This window comes from Galleria mellonella, unplaced genomic scaffold (assembly GCF_026898425.1).
Source record: "Galleria mellonella isolate WM207_F2 unplaced genomic scaffold, CSIRO_AGI_GalMel_v1 utg63, whole genome shotgun sequence".
NCBI classification, from domain to species: Eukaryota; Metazoa; Arthropoda; class Insecta; order Lepidoptera; family Pyralidae; genus Galleria; species Galleria mellonella.
In genome coordinates, this window is record NW_026442130.1 from 12709676 (window position 1) to 12727733 (window position 18058).

The 18058-nt window shown below is 38.1% G+C and overlaps 1 protein-coding gene across 1 annotated transcript in view; it reads right to left on the reverse strand.

Moving 5' to 3' along the window:
- Positions 1-110: 110 nt before the first annotated feature.
- Positions 111-18058, reverse strand: part of LOC113521877 (A disintegrin and metalloproteinase with thrombospondin motifs adt-1-like) — a 63006-nt gene continuing 45058 nt past the window's right edge. Inside the window, exons 4-18 of the mRNA XM_052899944.1 lie at positions 17041-17782; positions 16678-16783; positions 16008-16142; positions 15081-15187; positions 14288-14430; positions 12464-12636; positions 11025-11091; positions 9825-9939; positions 8475-8605; positions 6868-6971; positions 6595-6766; positions 5543-5654; positions 4167-4315; positions 2818-3043; positions 111-1901 (exon numbers count right to left, since the gene is read on the reverse strand). Coding sequence (XP_052755904.1) covers positions 1771-1901; positions 2818-3043; positions 4167-4315; positions 5543-5654; positions 6595-6766; positions 6868-6971; positions 8475-8605; positions 9825-9939; positions 11025-11091; positions 12464-12636; positions 14288-14430; positions 15081-15187; positions 16008-16142; positions 16678-16783; positions 17041-17782 — 2613 coding nt within the window. The 3' untranslated portion in view covers positions 111-1770. The remainder of the gene's footprint in view (positions 1902-2817; positions 3044-4166; positions 4316-5542; positions 5655-6594; positions 6767-6867; positions 6972-8474; positions 8606-9824; positions 9940-11024; positions 11092-12463; positions 12637-14287; positions 14431-15080; positions 15188-16007; positions 16143-16677; positions 16784-17040; positions 17783-18058) is intronic.

The following is an 18058-nucleotide window of genomic DNA, read 5'->3' on the forward strand; positions in this document are numbered from 1 at the left end:
ATACAGCTATGTTTTTATTAAAACATACTATAAATAATTGCATTGCTACTTACCATTGCCTAAAGAGGTCAAAATTTCAATGTTTTCAATAAAACGAAAAATCACAAAAATGTATAATATATTATTTAATTAATAATTAAAAACCTACCTACTTATATAACAAAGTATAAAATTCTCTAAAATAAATACTAAAAAATGATCACAACAATTGTACAGTCGATGAAACTATATTATAAATAATTTCAACTTTATTGCATTGACTATACATAATGTACCGCTTTACATAGACTGTCGGGTCTTAACCGAATTATTTAATGGTATTTACCTCGCACGACAGCGACTAGGTCCTACTTTTTTTTATGGGTGAATATGGAATGGTAACCCCGCTTGCGCTATCGGTATATGCTAACAAGGCTCCAGTGAAGGGTGACAGGTGAGGATGATGGTAGGTCAGTTGGCCCATAGTGACCAATTGAACAAGAATTAGCCACTATAGTTCCCACTGGAAACCGCGTGGAGGTCGACCTGATAGGGTGTATTGCTAGTAATGAGGTTGTTAAAGGTCATTACTAACAATCCCTTTCCCACCGACTAGACAGGTAATTCCGTATGACGGCCACAAACACTGCCAACGATTGCTAATTGTCATAAAAATGGTATTACGTAGCACGATTGTTTCCTAATCCTATAAGGGGGGGGGAGGGATTGTTAGTAATAGAGACTGAGAATCCTATTGCTAGCAATATACCTAACCAGGTCGACCTCCTCGCGGTTCTCCCTGGAAACTATCATGGTTAATTCCTGATGAATTCATCATGATGGGCTAACTGGCCTGTATCCATCTCCAACTATCATCCTTTTCTAGTCTCCCACCAGCGTATACCGCAGACGGGGTTACTATTATATTCCTCAGAGGGATTGTTAGTAATGCGTACCACCAATAGCAGTCGATCTGACAGGGTAGATCGACTTCCCCGTGGCCAAACCGTCGTGTTGAATTTCAAGTGTATTTATCACGATGGGCTAATTGATCTGTCTTCTCATTCTCATCTGTCATCCCTCACTGGTGTACCGCTAGTCCATACCGATAGCACAGGCGGGGTTACCATTCCATTATCATCCATTATAAAAGCTATAGACACCTCTGTTATGTACCACTTATGTTTCTATCACCAAGCATCTACGCTTGCAGAGTTGTTCCAATTTGAAGGACATACGGCGGTGAAATTACAAGAAGAAGGGAAGTAACAGGTGTGACATATGGTTTTGCTTTTCATATGATTTTTTTTTATACAACTTAGAATGGCAAACAAGCTGACGGCCCACCTGATGGAAAGTGGTAACCATCGCCTATAGACATGAGCAGTACCATGGACATAACAGAGTATACTGTTTCGCCCATGATACCCCCCATGCGTTGCCATTCCTGAGGACTCAGGTGTTATTATAGCATAGCTGTTTTTCGGTTTGAAGGGTGAATTTACAGGGTACAGAGCAATAACATCTGAGTCCTTAAGAATCGCCGTAGATTCTTGAGGACTCAGGTGGTTACCACTTTCCATCAGGTGGGCTGTCAGCTTGTTTGCCATTCTAAGTTGTATAAAAATCCGTTATATAGTTTTAAAGACCTAAGCCTGCATAGGAACAGACAGACGGGAAGCGCCTTTGTAGTGATGATAGTGATTAACATGCTATTTGTGAAATATTCCAAGCTTAATTCAAATTTGATCGCCTCAAAATTAATTTTAGTCCGAGAATTGTAGACAATTCTTAGTCCCAAGTGGGTCGCGGCGGTTTCCTCATCAGCGTGTCCTCGGGCGCTATATGTATGGGGTTGTTGAAGTCCACCTCTATGTTGTCCGGCACAGTGTCGTAGTACGTTATGTGCTCGTTGCCATTGTCTGGAAATTAAATTAAGGTAGTTTAAACATTCACGTTTTATACATATTGAAATTTATCTTACGGACGCAATGGGAGAATTTCAAAAATTCAGGTAAGCATGTCCGGATTTTTTTGTAATCGAAAAATAAAAGCAAATATAAATAGTTCTTTTCCCGTGACTTCGTTCCCGTAACCTAAATAAGTTGATTGACTAGTATCAACTTATTTAGGCTACAAGAAGCATTAGTGGTAACCTATATCCTTCTCCACTCCAAATACCATTGGGGAGAGGGGAAAGGGATCGCTAACAATGGAGTTTGACAGCCCCACTGCTAGCAATATGCCCTATCAGGTTGACTTCCACGTGGTTCTCCCTGGAAACCATCGTGGTTAATTCTAGTGGAATTCGTCACGGTGGGTTAACTGACCTGCTTTCATTCTCACCTATCATCACTCACTGGTGCCTCGTCAGTGTATAATGATAGCGCAGGTGGGGTTACCATTCCATTATCACTCATTAAAAAAAAACACATAAATTGTTTGAGTCGAATTAGCAAATAAACACATTTTTAAACAATTAACGCTAGTTGCCTATAGGCATGAACATCACTAAAGGTTTCACAAAGTACTCTGTGATCTGTTTCCAAAGATTCCATTATATCCGTCTCACGTGATGTGATAAGATAGTTGAATAGACAGAAAATGTTAATTTCGGATTACTTTATAACTGTGACATTGAATTTACTTAATTCAATTTACTTAATTGAATTTATTTAATAGGAAATTCGAGGATTGACCAATATACTCTGTGTTATTCGTGCTTATCCCTTCCCTGAACTTAAACTCTAAATTTTTACCAATTTACTGTTTAAAAACCACATGAGTGATACAAAAACATACAGTCGATATGACTATATTAACTTTCACATAACTTACGTGTAAGATTGAGCCTCGCGATCAGCTCCTCCAGATGGCGCTGCTCGAGCGTGGCCTTCACCGTGATCCTGTCGCGGTGAAGGCTGCGCCGGCGCCGGTGTCGTGACGTCACGCGCCGCACGCTGCTGCTCGACGAGACGCTGCTGCTCGAACTGGTGCTACTCCGGCCCAGTAGCGGCAGCGTGAACACCATCTCAGATAGGGGGGTGTTGTCAGGGCCGAACTCCTGAAAAAGCAAGAATGGTGATACAGTTAGTGTCAATGGCTGTGTTGAATAAAGGGTTTTTTCTTATCTATTTTTTAGCATTCTATGATTTCACCAGATGTCAACAAGTACATTTGGCTCCAAAAAAGACAATATTTGTACGAAATTATAACAGAGGTTAATTGAGAGCCTTTTACTTTTTGAATTTATTCAAAAAAATTATTCAAAAACTTTATTGCGACTTAATTTTGGAATAAATGTTACTCATTTCACCATCATCACCTTTTAATTGTCCACTGCTGAACATAAGCGTCCCCCTTGGGAGATTTTGCCAGTTGTTGTCACGCTTGGTAAGTGACAGGCAACTGTAGTTAGGTTTGAGATATGTTTTAAGAGGGACGCTGCTGCCCATCCTTCGCCCACCATTAGTCGGCTTTTACGACACCCACGGGAAAGGAAGGGGTGGCCTATTTTATACAAAGATACTTTGTGAAAATGGTAGCGTGAACTTACTTTAATTTACTTTATGAAAATGATAGCATGAATCCTTGCATGCATTATTATCCTTGGATAGGCGCAAGTTGTAAGTTTAGATTACAGGTTGTTTGATACAATATTAATAAATACTCCGGTTGGTGCTGTAATAGTCTTTAATATATTTAACAGTTTTACTTTAAAACAGATATATAAAATAGATAGAGATAACAACAAGACAGTCTTGTAGTAGTAAAGTGTAGTGTCACACAGAGTCGGGTAGTATGGTGATCGTTCCGTTATAATAATTTACACGGCCTACCCACTACGTTTATGCCGGTCCGCCATTGTCTAGGCATGTATTAGTGTTAACACAGGTATCCAGGTAGGACAATTTTTTCCCCCTTTCAAGATAGAACAATATCCTATTGTTCTATCTTGAAAGGGGGAAAAAATTGTCTGTTCTAAGGAACAGTAGATAAGAAAGAGATTATATATTCCCTAAAGGTCGAAGTTGGAACACTTGTCTACTTTACTGGTAGTGATCGCCTTTGCCTATCAACAAATTCACAACAGAAACATGATCATCATATTACAAAGGAGGTATTGTCGGGACTGGTGATCCAAGTTGACAATGCATGTATCAGTGAGGGTGTAAAGTGAGACTCACCAAGCACTTGCCGCTGACGCAGTATGAGGAGTTGTTCTTCCCGCAGGCGGTGCCGAGCGGGAACCAGCCCTCGTGCCCGTTCACCAAGTAGAACCGGTGCGACACCCGCTCATCCTGGCATGCAATGCGGCATGGACGGTCTGGATCCTCTGAGATTTTAATGGAATCGATGTTATGGGAAAATTTTTTTTTGAATTTTTTGATGGGTGAAAATGGTATGGTAACCCCGCCTGCACTAACGGGATACGCTGGCGGAGCACCACTGAAGGGTGATAGATGGGAATGAAAACAGGCCAGTTAGCCCATCATGATGAATTCATCAGGAATTAATCATGATAGTTTCCAGGGAGAACCGCGAGGAGGTCGACCTGGTTGGGTATATTGTTAGCAATGGGATTCTTAGTCTCTATTATTTACAATCCCTTTCCCCGACTTTTGTTGGTTGGAAGATGATGAATAATAATAATTATGTGTATATCATTATAGTTATTAACCAACTAAATTAAGTACTTTTATATCACTGAGGTGGCAAACAAACACACAGCCGAAGCTGCTGGTAAGCGGTTACCGTAGCCTATAAACACTTGCAATACCAGGGGCATTACACGCACGTTGCTGACTCTAAAGAAACCGCTTGACCCTTTTAAATCCCACGCTGTAGTATCATGGAAAAAACTATGACAGGGAGCTCATTTCATAGTCTGAGCGTTTGTGGGGGGAAATATCTCTGAAACCGCGCTGTACGCCACTATTCAGGCTCTAAGGTATGGGGGTGAACTCTTTGTTGATAGCGAATTGTTAGAAAGTAGTAAGTTTGTATAATACTTAGAAAATGAGGAAGCTGCTGTGTGTGAGGGTCTTGGCGGTAGGTAACAACGTTCAAAATAATGTTACAATTATAGTTAATTGTCAGGTTATATACATTTTTAAATTTTTTTTTCAAATAACGATTGGGTATATATTTAATATATACGCATGGGATTATATAATTTTGTTTGAGTGATATGTATATGTATGTGTGTGTATATATATATATGTATGTGTATGTATATATATATATGTGTGTGTGTATATAATTTTTATATATTTTTAATTTGCAAAAGATGCTTTTTTAATTATACAGCACTATCATACCTACTTGTACAACAATTAGTCCATTACCCTAAGGTTGTCTTGAAAAGATTGCTCTCAGCAATAAGACCGCCTTACTGTACTTATACAATTGTATCGTTGTGTTTGTAAATTGTCTTGTTTATTTCCTATACTGTATAATGCAAATAAAGTATACTCATTCATTCATTCATTATATTTTGCAGTTTTTAGTTGTAGTAGCTAGAGAACAATAAAGTAGTTAATAAAAAAAAAAGAGTATTCACCGAGTGCGGGCGATATCTGCATCCCCAGACCGGACAGCCGTCTGACTCTCTCTTTGTACTTGCTGCACACCATGGTTGCGTACTGGTAAGGTGTCTTGCGTTGCGTGCAACCCTGGACAAATCGTAACAGTAAGTGGCGGGCACTATTTGCTATGTATGTATGGCATAAGGGGTATCATGGGCGAAACAGTATACTCTGTTATGTCCATGGTACTGCTCATATCTATAGGCAACGGTCACCACTTTCCATCAGGTGGTCCATTAGCTTGTTTGTCATTCTAAGTTGTGTATAAAAAAAAAAAAAAAAACTAATTGCTAAACCTTCGATTTTTTTTATAAAAAAGTTGTTGATACTCGTTATGAATATAATATATGAAATAATGAGCGCTAATTATGCATCGGTGTTATTAGGCTGTTGTCCTGGGGGGGGGGGGGGGGGACTCGCTATTGGATACGTGAGCTTCTCCCTTTGTGGAGTTTTTCTTACTAGTGGTGAGATGACATATTCCTTAGAATTAAAATGCTGTTGGATTTGGATTTGGATATCAGGAATTTATATGGACAGAAGTTCACCATGAGGAAACCATCATCTGTTCCTATATTTACAATTTCCATGTGTTTCTGTCATTCAGCAGCAGCGCTTGCATGACTGTTTCGGTTTGAAGGTTAGAATATGTCAGTGGAATTATACGTAAGGTAGAGGTTTATTGATAGCAATGAGATTGATTTTGATGGGTGAATATGGTATGGTAACCCCGCCTGCGCTAACGGGATACGCTGGCGGAGCACCAGTGAAGGGTGATAGATGAGAATGAAAACAGGCCAGTTAGCCCATCATGATGAATTCATCAGGAATTAACCATGACAGTTTCCAGGGGGAACCGCGAGGAGGATGACCTGGATGAGTATATTTTCCGAAGAGTATATAAGTTTCTCAGTCTCCATTTCTAATAATCCCTTTCCCCCCTAGCAATAAGGTTGATTTAATTCATTAATCACACCATCTTCCAAAGAAAGGAAATGAACAAAGTGTATGTTTATGTGTGACTGACGAGATCAGGCCTGGTGGTGTCGGGGCGGCACAGCTGTATGCTGGCGGTGTGGCGCGAGGCAGATCGCACGAGCCGCACGCCGACGCCCGGCGTCACGCAGTGGTAGTGGCAGCCGCTCGTCGGCCGCCACTGGGACCCCACCGCACGCCGCCACGTGCCGGAGGTTTTTGTTCTGACGACATTTTGCCACATTTACCCCAAGCAATAAGATTTGGGCGTAACATTTTGTTTGTTGTATAAAAAAAAAAGAATTACCATTAAAAAGTTACTTACGAGGTACTGTGCGGTGTTGCCGTTTGTAACTGCAGTGCCTCCCATTCACAGTCACTCGGCTTCAAAGTGAACTCGTTGTCAGGATTTGAAGAGCATGTGAATTTCTGGAAGTTATTTTTGGTCCTTTTAGAACGGATTATGTTTATTTATTTAGGATTATCAAAATAAGACACAGCGAAACATTTCGATACATTATACTAGTGGATTATGGCTTACTGTTCTCACATTTAAAGGCAATTTATTAAAATGTTTAGTAAGTAAATAATACTTGCTCGTTCTTTTGAAACAATCAAGTCTGTATGAAGGATCTCAAACCTTCTTCTTTTCATTTAAGAGTTTCCTCTTATCGGGGCAATTAATTTATGCATTCTCTTTCAGCCAGCTCTATTCCTTGACCTTCCTGTCATGACATCTAATTTTTTTTTATCTGAGAACTTATAAAGAGCTAATACACGCTTCCATGCGTGAGGGCGATGTCAGGAGAGAGAGACCTTCTCATAGACTTATTTACTTTAGGGAGGGTCATGCCAATTCTAATATTTTCTGGTGCCCACCTAAATATAAATAGTGAAGCTTTCAATATTACGCAAAAAATAAGTCTGATTATATATATGCACCTTTTGTAAGGGCCCTCCCTGGAAAATAAATTAAATACCCCAAAACAACTCCTTTATACACCCCCTCTTATTCATAAGAACTAAAACCTTCAAAAAACCTGTTTTAACTATTACGCTGTTTTGTCACTTTCTTTGAATGAATGAATGTAGATGGCTAGAGCAGAGGAAGTCCTAAAAAGACATGGATGGATTGTGTGAGAGACGGTATGGCCAGAATGGGAGTGAATGCGGAAATGACTGGGAATAGAGAAGAATGGAAGAGAAAAACATATTACGCCGACCCCAAATAATAATTGGGATAAGGGTAGGAAGATGATGTCACTTTCTTTCAAATTACGAATTTAGCACTAAAGTAAGAGACAAAACAGTTCAATAGCTAAAATGGGTTTATGGGAGGTTTGACAATTGTATGAATAAGGGGGTAAGGCTCTTTGAAATGCAAGTGACGATCATTTTTAAATAATTACTTCCTAAGGTTTACGCTGGGATTCGATTTTGGGATTCCCAGAGTACAGTCAAGCGTTACGTCTGAGTTACAAATACTACTCTAGGCGTAATAAATATAAAGTACTAGCGGCCCGTCCCGGCTTCGCACGGCTGAACATTTTTACAACATTTTAAAAAGTGGTAATTGTGACATAACGATAATAGTTGGGCATATAATATCGCGAAGTTTTTTGTAGTTATTGATGTTTTCTTCGATATTGTAGAACACACTTTGGTTCTATCACCAATAATTTTCGCAGCGCACGCGACGCAAGATATTTTATAGCATTTTTTTACACTTTGAGTTACGTTACTAAAGCTTTAGAAGGAACCCCTAATCTTTTTTAGCAATAAATATAGCCTATGTTACTCAGGGTGAATGTAGCTTTCTAACAGTGAAAGAATTTTTGAAATCGGCAAAGTAGTTTTTGAGTTTATTCATTAAAATCATACACATAAAAATACAAATCTTTCCTCCTTATAATATTAGTGTAGAAGTATCACCTGACAGACTCCTGAAATACAGAACATGGGTGATGTTCTTGAACAAGCCGTGCCATCGGGCAGGGTCCAGCCCCGGGACTTGTAACCGCCACCTCTCGTGTCGCACCACACCGCACACGCGCTGCTCATATCTGAAGAATAATGAGTATCAGCTAACACCAAAAGACAAGAAGTTCTGAATTTCACTATATTTTTATACATTTATGTTAAGTGATAACTTTTCTGCATAATTTGCGCAGTTTTTGGTGATGGTTTTTCTGAAATTAATTCCAGTGTCTTAGGTTGGCTTTATGAATTGTGTGATTAGAACAAAGGTTCTGGAGTTGCGATGTCGTACGCCAAACGCGGTGTAAAACGAGCCCCTACTAGATGAAGTGACGACCTTAAATGCATTGCAAGGAGTCAGTGGATGCAGGTGGCTTAGATTCTTTATGACATGGAGGAGGCCTATGTTCAGCAGTGAACAGGTAATAGTTGAGATGATAATAGTGAGGTTAGTGTTATACTAATTTTTAATGAATAAAATCTTGTATTTATTTTAAATGGTTTTCTATGTATGTCGCTCACTACGCCTATGCCACTGTGTTAGGTTGATTGGAAGAGATATCTTTTAGAGATAAGTTCACCTTGGCTTATATTGTTTCTAATTGTTATGATTACTGTATTATTATTTCAGCCATTAACTGTCTACTGCTGAACAGATGCATTCCCCATAATGGGAGTTTTGCCAGTAGTTGTCATGCTTGGCAGGCGAGTTGGTAACCGCAGTTAGACTTTTACAGAGGGACGCTGCTGCCCATCCCTCCATCACAAGCTCCCTTAGTCGCCTCTTACAACACCCACGGGAAAGGAAAGGGTGGTCCATCCTATGCCGGGAACAACACGACGATTATTACTGTCTGTTTTAGTGCAATAAGGAATATTATGAATACCGGTTAGTGGCTATAGGATAGCCCGAGACCCACTGCAGCCTTACCTAAACTAGTCACAGAATTTAATAGAACTCACATCGTCACAAACAGTTGGCAATTTGATAGCTAATCAGTTAATTTGGGAGAAAATATTTTTTTTTAATGGATGATAATAGAATGCTTACTTCGCCTACGCTAACGGTATACACTGGCGGAGCACCAGTGAGGAATAATAGGTGAGAAAGAAGCAGATCAGTTGACATATCGTGTTTAATTCAACCATAATCAAAATAGTTTCCAGGGGGAACTGTGTGGAGGTTGACCTGATAGGGTATATTGCCAGCAATGGGATTGTTAATTTCCATTCCTATTAATCCCATCTCCCCCCACATAATTAGTTTATATGGTGTCAGAGTGAATATCCCTAATAATAACTCACCATCAGTGTCTAGCCTCTGCAGACCGGTGCCGATGAGGTCAGGGTCCACGTCTCGCGCTCTAGAGCAGATCTCATCAGCGAACTCCCTCACAGTCATCCTTGGTACGTTGTTACACTTGAATTCATATTGAAACTATTAATTACAATATATTTTCATGCTAAGACCCTAGCGGGGCGGGCAGAGAGAACAAAGTGCGAAAAGTATACACATTTCTTGTCTTATCCACTTTCATAACTCATCTCATTTTAATTTAGTTTATATTTATCTTTATAAATAGATAGATAGGTACTCTTTATTGCTTTCTCCAAAAAATTACAATAGTAAACTTATTATAAATATAAATAATTACAAGAAATAATCACACTGAGAAAACAATGGGTGACCTTATCCCTAAGAGCGATCTCTTCCAGGCAACCTTTGGATTAGTTTTTTTTTTCTCCCTTTTTTATTCTTATTATTCTTCTATGACGCCTTGACCAGACACAATTTTACTATCCCAAGGTTGTCTGGAAGAGATCGCTTTTTAGCATAAGTCTGCCCATTGTTGCCTCTTTATCTTGCTTTTATGTAATCAAGTTTTTGTAATTTTTTTTGGCGTATATATTGTTAAACTTTACAATCTGTATCATTCTTTGAAGGGAACTAGAAAGAGTTTCTATTCTTTCATTGTCACATGTCGGTTCGATGATTCTTAATTCTTCACTCAGTTATAATACAATTTGTGTTTCGGTTTGAAGGGTGGGATATGACAGTGAATTTACAAGGTACAGAGGAATAACACCTGAGTCCTCAGGAATGGCAACGTATGGGCGGTATCATGGGCGAAACAGTATACTCTGTTATGTCCATGGCACTGCTCATGTCTATAGGCGACGGTCACCACTTTCTATCAGGTGGGCCATCAGCTTGTTTGCCATTCTAAGTTGCATAAAAAATCTTCTCTAATCTCTATCTAAGATAAAATCTTTGTAGTATAAATATTATTTTAATGAAATAAAAATGGAATAGTAACTCCACTTGCGCTACCGTATACGTTCTATTGGTACAGGCATAAAAATTGGTCACAATGAATAATACGTAATTTGAATAATGTAAATGATAACGGATTAAATGCAATGTTTCCTTGTTTAATTAATTATAAAATTTTTTATCTATACTATAATTCAAATGGGCAAAGTGGATTAACTACAAATATTTACCTGTTCCGCGTGACACGTCTGATACTTCTTGTCGTGACCCGAACAGTAGTTATTGCTGTTTTCATGTCTGAAATGAAATAATTATAATAATACACATATACAATATATTGTTTAGGCAGAGTACAAACGATGTGATGTTTAAAAAAGAAAACATTATTGTCAATGATATGTACTGGCCAACTTTTTTTATTACAACTTAAAATGGCAAACAAGCTGACGGCCCACCTGATGGAAAGTGGTAACCGTCGCCTATAGACATGAGCAGTACCGTGGACATAATAGAGTTTACTATTTCGCCCATGATACCCCCCATGCGTCGCCATTCACGAGGACTCAGATGTTGTTCCTCTGTACCCTGTAAATTCACTGCCATATCTCACCCTTCAAACCGAAATACAGCCATGCAAACACAACTGCTTCACGGTTGAAACACGAATTGGACAGAGTTGCCCAAGCAAATGACTTTTGTACAAAGTCTCCCTCTGGTACTTCAACTGATCTGCCTTTTCATTCTCACCTATCATTTCTCACTGGTGCCTCTCCGTTAACGCAGGCGATGAAAAAAATCATCAATAATTCGATATTGGATATTCGATATATAACGGTTGACTGGTAGAGAATGCTATCAGGCATTAAGCTCGCCCAGTTCTAATATTCTAATCTGTGCAAAAGAGGGAAAGGGATTGTTAGTAATGGAGACTAAGAATCCCATTGCTAACAATATACCCAAGGGGGAAAGGGATTGTTAGCAATGGAGTTCTATAGTCCCATTGCTAGCAATATGCCCTATTAGGTCGACCTCCACGTGGTTCCTTTTGGAAACCATGGTGAACAATTCTTGTTGGATTCGTCACGATGGGCTAACAGACCTGCTTCATTCTCATGTATCATCCTTCACTGGTGCCCCGCCGGTGTATACCGATAGTGCGGGTGGGGTCACCATTCCATTATCACCTATTAAAAAAAAAAACAATATGCCCAGCCATGTCGACCTTCTCGCGGAAACTATCCTGGTGAATTCCTGATGTATTAATCATGATGGGCTAACTGGCCTGTTTTCATTCTCATCTATCACCTTTCACTGGTGCTCCGCCAGCGTATACTTTTAGCACAGGCGGGGTTACCATACCATTTTCACCTATGAAAAAAAATCTGAATAAAAGTATAAATAAATAAATATTGACAGTGATTGGGACTAAGGTCTTCGGTAGTGGGTCGCGTACAGGGTTCAGGGTAGATAGATAGATAAACTTTTTATTTGAACAATTTATGACACACTGTAAATCTACAAATGAGTTTATACAATTAAATTATTAACACTTTTCAAAATATACAACAAAAGATAAAATATGAAAATATGGTTTGGCTATGTGTGTCGCAGTGACCCAAATAGGCCAAACAGAGACTAGAAGCAGATCCAAATAGCTCAGTGTACGTACCGCGGGCGCGTGCAGCGGCGCGCGGCGACGGCGACGCCGGCGGCGGCGGGCGCTCGGCGCTCGTCCAGCAGGCACGCGGACGCGCACTCCGCCCAGCGCGACCAGCGCGACCAGCGCGCCCACGCGCCGCCCGCCGCCCCCGCGCCACCCGCGCACGACCCGCCGCGGCAGTACTGCCGTATATTTGTACTACTTACAATGGCTAACAGGCTGACGGCCCACCTGATTAGAAAGTGGTAACCGTCGCCTATAGGGGGGCCTATTGCTAGCAATACACCCTGTCAGGTAGACCTCCACGCGGTTCCCCGTGGAAACCATCGTGGTTAATTCTGGTGGAATTTGTCACGTATGGGCTAACTGGCCTGCTTTCATTGTCACCTATCACCCTTCATGGGCACCAATGAAGGATGATAGGTGACAATGAAAGCAGGCCAGTTAGCCCATATACCGATAGCGCAGGCGGGGTTACCGTTCCATTATTACCCACTAAAAAAAACCGTCGCCTATAGACATGAGTAGTGTCATGGACATAACAGAGTATACTGTTTCGCCCATAATACTCCTCATACGTTGCCATTCCTGAGGACTAAGGCGTTATTCCTCTGTACCCTGTAAATGCACGCCATATCCCACCCTTCAAACCGAAACACAGCCATGCAAACACAACTGCTTCACGGTAGAAACACGGATGGGACAGAGGTACCCAAGCAATCGACTTTTGTACACAGTCTCCCTGATTAGTAGCCCCATTGTTAGCAATATACCCAATCAGGTCGATTCCCCCTAGAAACCATCGTGAACAATTCTTGTTGTCTAACTGACCTGCTTCATCCTCACCTATCATCCTTCACTGGTGCCCGCCGGTGTATATCGTTAACGCAGGCGGGGTTACCATACCACTATCATTAAAAAAAAAACACAGACACATATATAATGTCACACACAGCTATAAATTAGTTGTCATACAGAACACACATTCAAAGTTACGGCGATATTTTTATAACGCGGAAGATTCGTTCCGTGTTATAGGAAAACGCGTTGTAGGAGTGTTCTCGTATAACACGCTTGTACGACCTCGTATAACGCGTTATGTACAAATTCACGTTTAACTTTTCTCGTTAAAAGGGATTTAAATTGAATATCAAGAAAAAACTATGTTATGAAGGAAATACGCGTGTTTTATTAAAGTCTAATTAGGAACATTTTAAATAAAATAAATATTTTTTTTTTTAAATATTCAATCCCCGCGTTATATGGGGGAATACCCGCGTTATATGAGGGAATACCCGTGTTATACGAGGGAAATCATGTTATATGAAAACGCGTTATAGGAGTACCGTGTTATAGGCGAGATTACAGTATATGGGATTTGAAGGCAAACTTTCGATTAATGAATTTCAAAATCTAAAATAAAATCTGCTTTGCAAAAAAATAGTACTATAAAATAGTACAATTACAAAAAAAAAGTCCATAATGATAATAGCATATAAGAAGACAATAATATGTTAATATATTTTCGAATGCCCTTAGTATTCATGGTACTCAAAGTCTTTATAGGTTACGATGAACTTTCATCAGCTGCATCGAAAGATAATATAAAAAAAAAAAAACAATTATAATAGTATAAGTATAATAGTTAATAATTTTTAAAAGGCCACTTTTGTAGTTTATATTGTCATCACATATACGCATAAGAGAAATGTAATAATACCACATTCATAAAGAGATTAAAAAAGAGAAAGAAAGTGAGAGAGAGAGAGAGAGAGCAAAATATGCTAATAATAATAATAACATGTAAAAAATAATGGCTAACAATTAACATACCATATCTTCACCACATTTGGTCCCCTCGAGCGCAGGATGCGAGGTCCACGTGTACCTCTCCCTCTGGCAGTGCAAATCTCTGCAGATCTCCTCCAAGTTCTGAGCAGCGGAGTGGCGACTTCCACTACCGTATTTTAACATGCCTGGAAGAATAGAGTAAAATAAAACTAAATGATATCTGTACACAGAAGATCATTAAGAAACATATATATGATGGGTCTTAATAAGAGGAATTGAATCTAAAACAAGAAATACATTTTAGACATTTGTCATACTGTGTAGGTATATGTTTATTCCGGAACTATGCAAAAATTGCTGCATAAAATTGTATGCGAGATTCATAGTTGTGTTCCTGAATGTGTAACTTTCAAATCTGGTGTATATTTTATTTTGAAAAGCTGTTTAAAACGAACAGATGAAAGCTTGTTATCGCCTAAAACATTTTGAACCTAAACCTAGGAGATACTTTGTACAATAGTGCCGATTTTGATATACTGTTCTCTAAACTTATCTTTTAAACTTTAATTATATAATTATGCGAATTTACTGTGTTATGGACTATCATAAACTAAAATTATAACAGTTTTGACTTAATTCTTTTAGAAAATTAGTTCATATTGCTCCTTTTAATAAAGATTTCGCTGTGATATCAAATAGAAATTATAATTTTAACAAATATAGGTTTCGAGAAATTGCATCACAGAATGGAATCCAATGTCTATTTCATTTATTATTTTTGAAATTTCTTTATTTAATTTGTGATATTCATCATGACCTTTTGTTAGGTACTTACATTGTTGATCAGCGTCAAATCTCTCACCAGGCAGTATACCTTCAGCACTGTGGTCCAACTGCCCAGCAGAATTTCCATGGTCCAACAAACATCGAGATTGAACAGTACTGTAAATTGATTAATTTACATTTATGAATACGCTATATTTGTTAAAAGAATTTTATTATTTGAGAACTAAGTTATCATCATCATCATCATCATCATCATATTAGCTTTTAACAGTCCACTGCTTAATATAAGGTAAACTTGAGGGTTTTGCCAGTAGTTTCCATGCTTAAAATACGGATGGGCAAGCGCAGTTAGGCTTTGGAGATGTTTTAAGAAGGATGCTGCTGCCCATCCCTCGTCCTCCCTTAGTTGCCTTACGACACCCACTAGAAAAAAAAAGGGTATGGCCTATTCTATACCGGTACCATACGGTAAGGTAACAAACTTATATTAATACTAAACTATTTATCATTCTAGACGTTCTTGGTAGTATTATATTCCTTGATTCCAAGTCTATTAAATTTAATCTAATTTCTTATTAAAACTTAATCTAAAATTTACATAAATATAATAATTAATAAATTGTAATTTGTAATTACCATATTAATTACACTATATTAAAAATATTAATTTCTGAAAGTATCAAGTTTTGAAGATCCTTTATGGGCGAAAGGCTGAGGGGAAATGATGGAGAGAATAAGTATATACTCGCATCTAATATCTGAACATTAAGTTACGTTATTGCACTTCTACATCATCGTTATTTCATTCCATCTTTATATTAGATTTTAGGTGTATTTTATCACAGATAATATATTACTTTACTAATGATATTTAAATACATTTTGGAAATAGTTGTAAAAAATAAAATTTACAATTATAAAATAGAATAAAACATCTGTTTTTTAGACTACGATGATACTATACTTGGTAACTTACTCAAGAAACTTCTGCAGATAGTTTTTACTGCATTGTGACCAGGTAATCTTCCCGCTACCGAGGGTTGGGCTCATGAGGTACGCGCTTGGGTCACAGCCGTTGTCTGCTAGCGGACCGTCATGGCGCATGCCGAGGCTGAATACAGCAGACAAGGTTTATGTATAACAATTACCATATCATACCATAACAGTCGTTAATTGTCCATTGCTGAACTTAGGTCTGAAAATAGGTCTATCTCTATTGGTGGGTTTTGCCAGTAGTTGCCACGTTTGGCAAGCGGGTTGGTAACTGCAGTTAAGCCATGGAGATGTTCTAAGAAGGACTGTTGCCCATATGTTTGCCAATAAGTTTCCTTAGTCGCTTCTTACGATACCCACGGAAAGGGAAAGGGTGGCTTATTATATTATAATTCTATATGTAAATCAATTATTAATTCAAGATATTTGGTACAACACCAAATATCTTGTTATTGTTGTTGAATGGGTACCTCTGTCTCACGTATATTTTGTCGCTAAGTGCTTCTTTTACATTGCATGCTGCGTTTCGGTGTCAAACGTGAGATATAACAATGTGATTATTGGATATTGTGACTCAAATAAGTTGTAAAAGAAAAAGCTCTAATTTTTAAAATGATGTTAATACAGGAAATCTATATTGAAAAGCAACTTACTTATGACCTATTTCATGTGCCACCACGTAAACGCTTTCAAAATGTCTTCCTTCGTTAACTGTGCAACTGCTAGTGACTGTACACATACCAGCCACTGGGGCGAGACCTGGAATAAATAGATCATAAGATAAACTGCCTGAATTTCGTAATATTTTTATAATAAAAAATATGTTGAAAAATGACATTATGAATTTATCTCGTCACAGATTATATTTAATTCATTATAATTGTCTTAATGGTTACCTAAATTGTTATATTATTTATATTAACCATTAAAATTAAGTGCATAATTATTTTAAACACATTTTAATTTCTTCCGTTTTTAATACAAATATCAGTTACGATTTTTCAAATATTACTTACCAACGACCTGACTGCTGACTTTACCATTTTTATTAACAACGTACAAGTCTAATCCAGTTAAAATCAAGGCGTGGTCCCAATGTAATGGATCATTGTCACCTGGTGGATTCTCCAGCCTTTGCCATGTACAAAAATTACTTAAAAATCTATCTATATCATGTGGTCGTTTCAAATTCACTGGGTCTTCATGAAGAATTTCTAATCTTTTTAAAATAAAATTAACAGGTCTTCCCAAAGACGGATCGTGGTACAACAACTGTACCGCGTTGATCATTGCTAAAACAAATCTAACCAATTCCCTCTCTGTATCTTTAGGAAAATTCACAGTCATATGTTTATATAAATCTCTATCAACAAAAACGGCCGTCTCCACAAAAACTGCTGGCAACACAGCTCTTTTCTGTCTCTTTGCATCAGTCGTTAGTTTTTCAATAAACGCTCCTATAGTTTTATTTCTATGAGCTAGATTCAATTTAAATCCTTCTAAATTATTTTCTGTGTTCGCACTAGTTACTCCCCTTTTTCTTCTATGCTTCGTCCATATTCTAACTGGCTGAGGAGTGATAGATGTATCGATACTCTGTCTTTCGACACAAGTGTCCTCCTTTTGATAATTAGTATCTGAAGATAAGTCTGTTATTTGTCGTTTGACTATCACATGGGCTTTGGAATCTTCATGATGAAATCTTTCTGGTAACGGATGGATATAGTAGTAACTATTATTGGATTTTATTAATCCTCTCTGAAAAAGAAATGGAAATTTTATTGGATTTTAAAACATATTTTTTTCATTTGTAACCTGAAAGAGGTTCCATTTCTAAGAAAATGATAAGCAACTAGTAATCTAGCCAATATTAAAATATATATATATATATATATATATATATATATATATATATATATATATATATAGCCTATCTCACTCGCTAATAATGAAGCTTTCTAAAGGTGAAAGAATTTTTAAAATCGGTTGAGTAGTTTTTGACCTTATCTGTTACAAACAAGCAATCGAATCTTT